The sequence below is a fragment of the Stegostoma tigrinum genome, unplaced genomic scaffold (assembly GCF_030684315.1).
Source record: "Stegostoma tigrinum isolate sSteTig4 unplaced genomic scaffold, sSteTig4.hap1 scaffold_594, whole genome shotgun sequence".
NCBI lineage: Eukaryota > Metazoa > Chordata > Chondrichthyes > Orectolobiformes > Stegostomatidae > Stegostoma > Stegostoma tigrinum.
The window spans coordinates 28,427-29,917 of record NW_026728531.1 but is presented as its reverse complement, the minus strand read 5'-3'; the positions used below and the strand labels follow the sequence as shown (position 1 = coordinate 29,917).

The 1,491-nt window shown below is 53.4% G+C and overlaps 1 protein-coding gene across 1 annotated transcript; it reads right to left on the bottom strand.

Annotated features, from left to right (window-relative positions):
• Positions 1 to 265: 265 nt before the first annotated feature.
• Positions 266 to 1,106, bottom strand: LOC132208987 (ras-like GTP-binding protein RHO). Its single transcript, XM_059644221.1, has one exon. It carries the CDS (start codon positions 924 to 926, stop codon positions 342 to 344), a length of 585 nt encoding a protein of 194 aa, XP_059500204.1. The 5' UTR covers positions 927 to 1,106; the 3' UTR covers positions 266 to 341.
• Positions 1,107 to 1,491: the final 385 nt, after the last annotated feature.

Genomic DNA, 1,491 nt, shown 5'->3' with positions numbered 1-1,491 from the left:
TGGCTGGTCTTCAAAGCAGGGCAGAGAGCTGATTCCTCCCCCCATCCACCAGGGGGTGGGAATCTGTCTTTGACAATCATACCCGAAAGTTACCACTTGCTGCATTGCCTGGAGTTTGTGATGAAGTCCGTTTGGAGTGGGACTTGAACCTGTAACTTTGTAGCTCAGAGGCAAGTGCACTGACCACTGAGCCACAGAGTGGAATGCTGCAGCATGGTAGATCCCCCCACCCCCGTACACCCCCCCCCCCCACTTTCCTCCGAGTGATCTATATTTCTCCCCCGACCCCCTCGGTTAGGGCCGTGTAGCTGCTCATACACATTGGTCTCAGGCAGTTTGTCTTACAACAGGGTGCACTGGCAGCTGAAGCATCCCATCCTCGAGGTTTTCAGGGTGGCCCTGGTGGCCGTTTCAAACACCTCCCAGACGCCTTCCTTGGTCTTGGCTGAGCATTCCAGGTAATGGTAGGCCCCGATCCTCTCAGCCATGGCCTGGCCCTCCTCCCACCGGACAGGCTCCTTCTTGCTCCGGGCCAGCTCCTTCAACACTCGCTGGTCACTCCTCAGGTCCTTCTTGTTACCCACCAGTACCACTGGCACACCGGGGCAGAAGTGCCTGACCTCGGGCATCCACTTGTCCGGAATGTTCCTCAGCGAGTCGGGGCTGTCCACGGAGAAGCAGATGAGGATGACGTCTGTGTCGGGGTAGGACAGGGGCCGTAGACGGTCATAGTCCTCCTGACCGGCCGTGTCCCACAGCGCCAGCTGCACCAACCTCTCGTCAACCATGATTTCTGCCACGTAGGTGTCGAAGATGGTGGGGACATAACCTTCGGGGAACTTGTCTTTGCTCAGGACAAACAACAGGCTGGTCTTACCACAGCCACCGTCGCCAACCACCACCAGCTTCCTCCTTAACGTGGTCATGACCTTTCACCAGGCTCGCTGTCCAAAGAAGAGAAGACGGTGTACGCAGGTTGAATTGCCTCTCGGGTAGAAATCAGAGCAAAGATGCCTCCCCACTCCTGACACAGCTGGAGATCACTGACTCTCTGCCGGTGTTGCTGTGCTCAGTCTGTGAAAGGCAAGGTAGAATGGTATTGGTTTTACGGGCGGGTTAGAATCCTGCCCCTGCCTATCAGGTTCAATTGGTCTTGGGAGACAGCCAACACTCGATGTTTTAATAACCTGTTGGACTATAACCTGGCATCATGTGATTTCTGACTTTAATAACAAAAGGCAAAGTAATAGGCCAGTGAACAGTAAAAGGAATCATCAGCTGAACACAGCCCAGGCTGGGAGCTAAGAGAGAGCACGTACACACTCTCTCCTCCTGAGATGACTTGCACATTTAATGGTTTAAACCTTTTTAATGTAATTGCCATTCCTGTAAGATATTCTTCTCTGCTCAGCTGTACCACAGTGGGTTTCAACACACTGGTTCTGAGTAACTGCTCCTTAACTGATCCCTGCAATTTGAGCTGTGCATACT

Coding starts and splice junctions, on each gene's coding strand:
- LOC132208987 (XM_059644221.1), bottom strand. CDS start 926: ATGACCACGTTAAGGAGGAAGCTGGTGGTGGTTGGCGACGGTGGCTGT.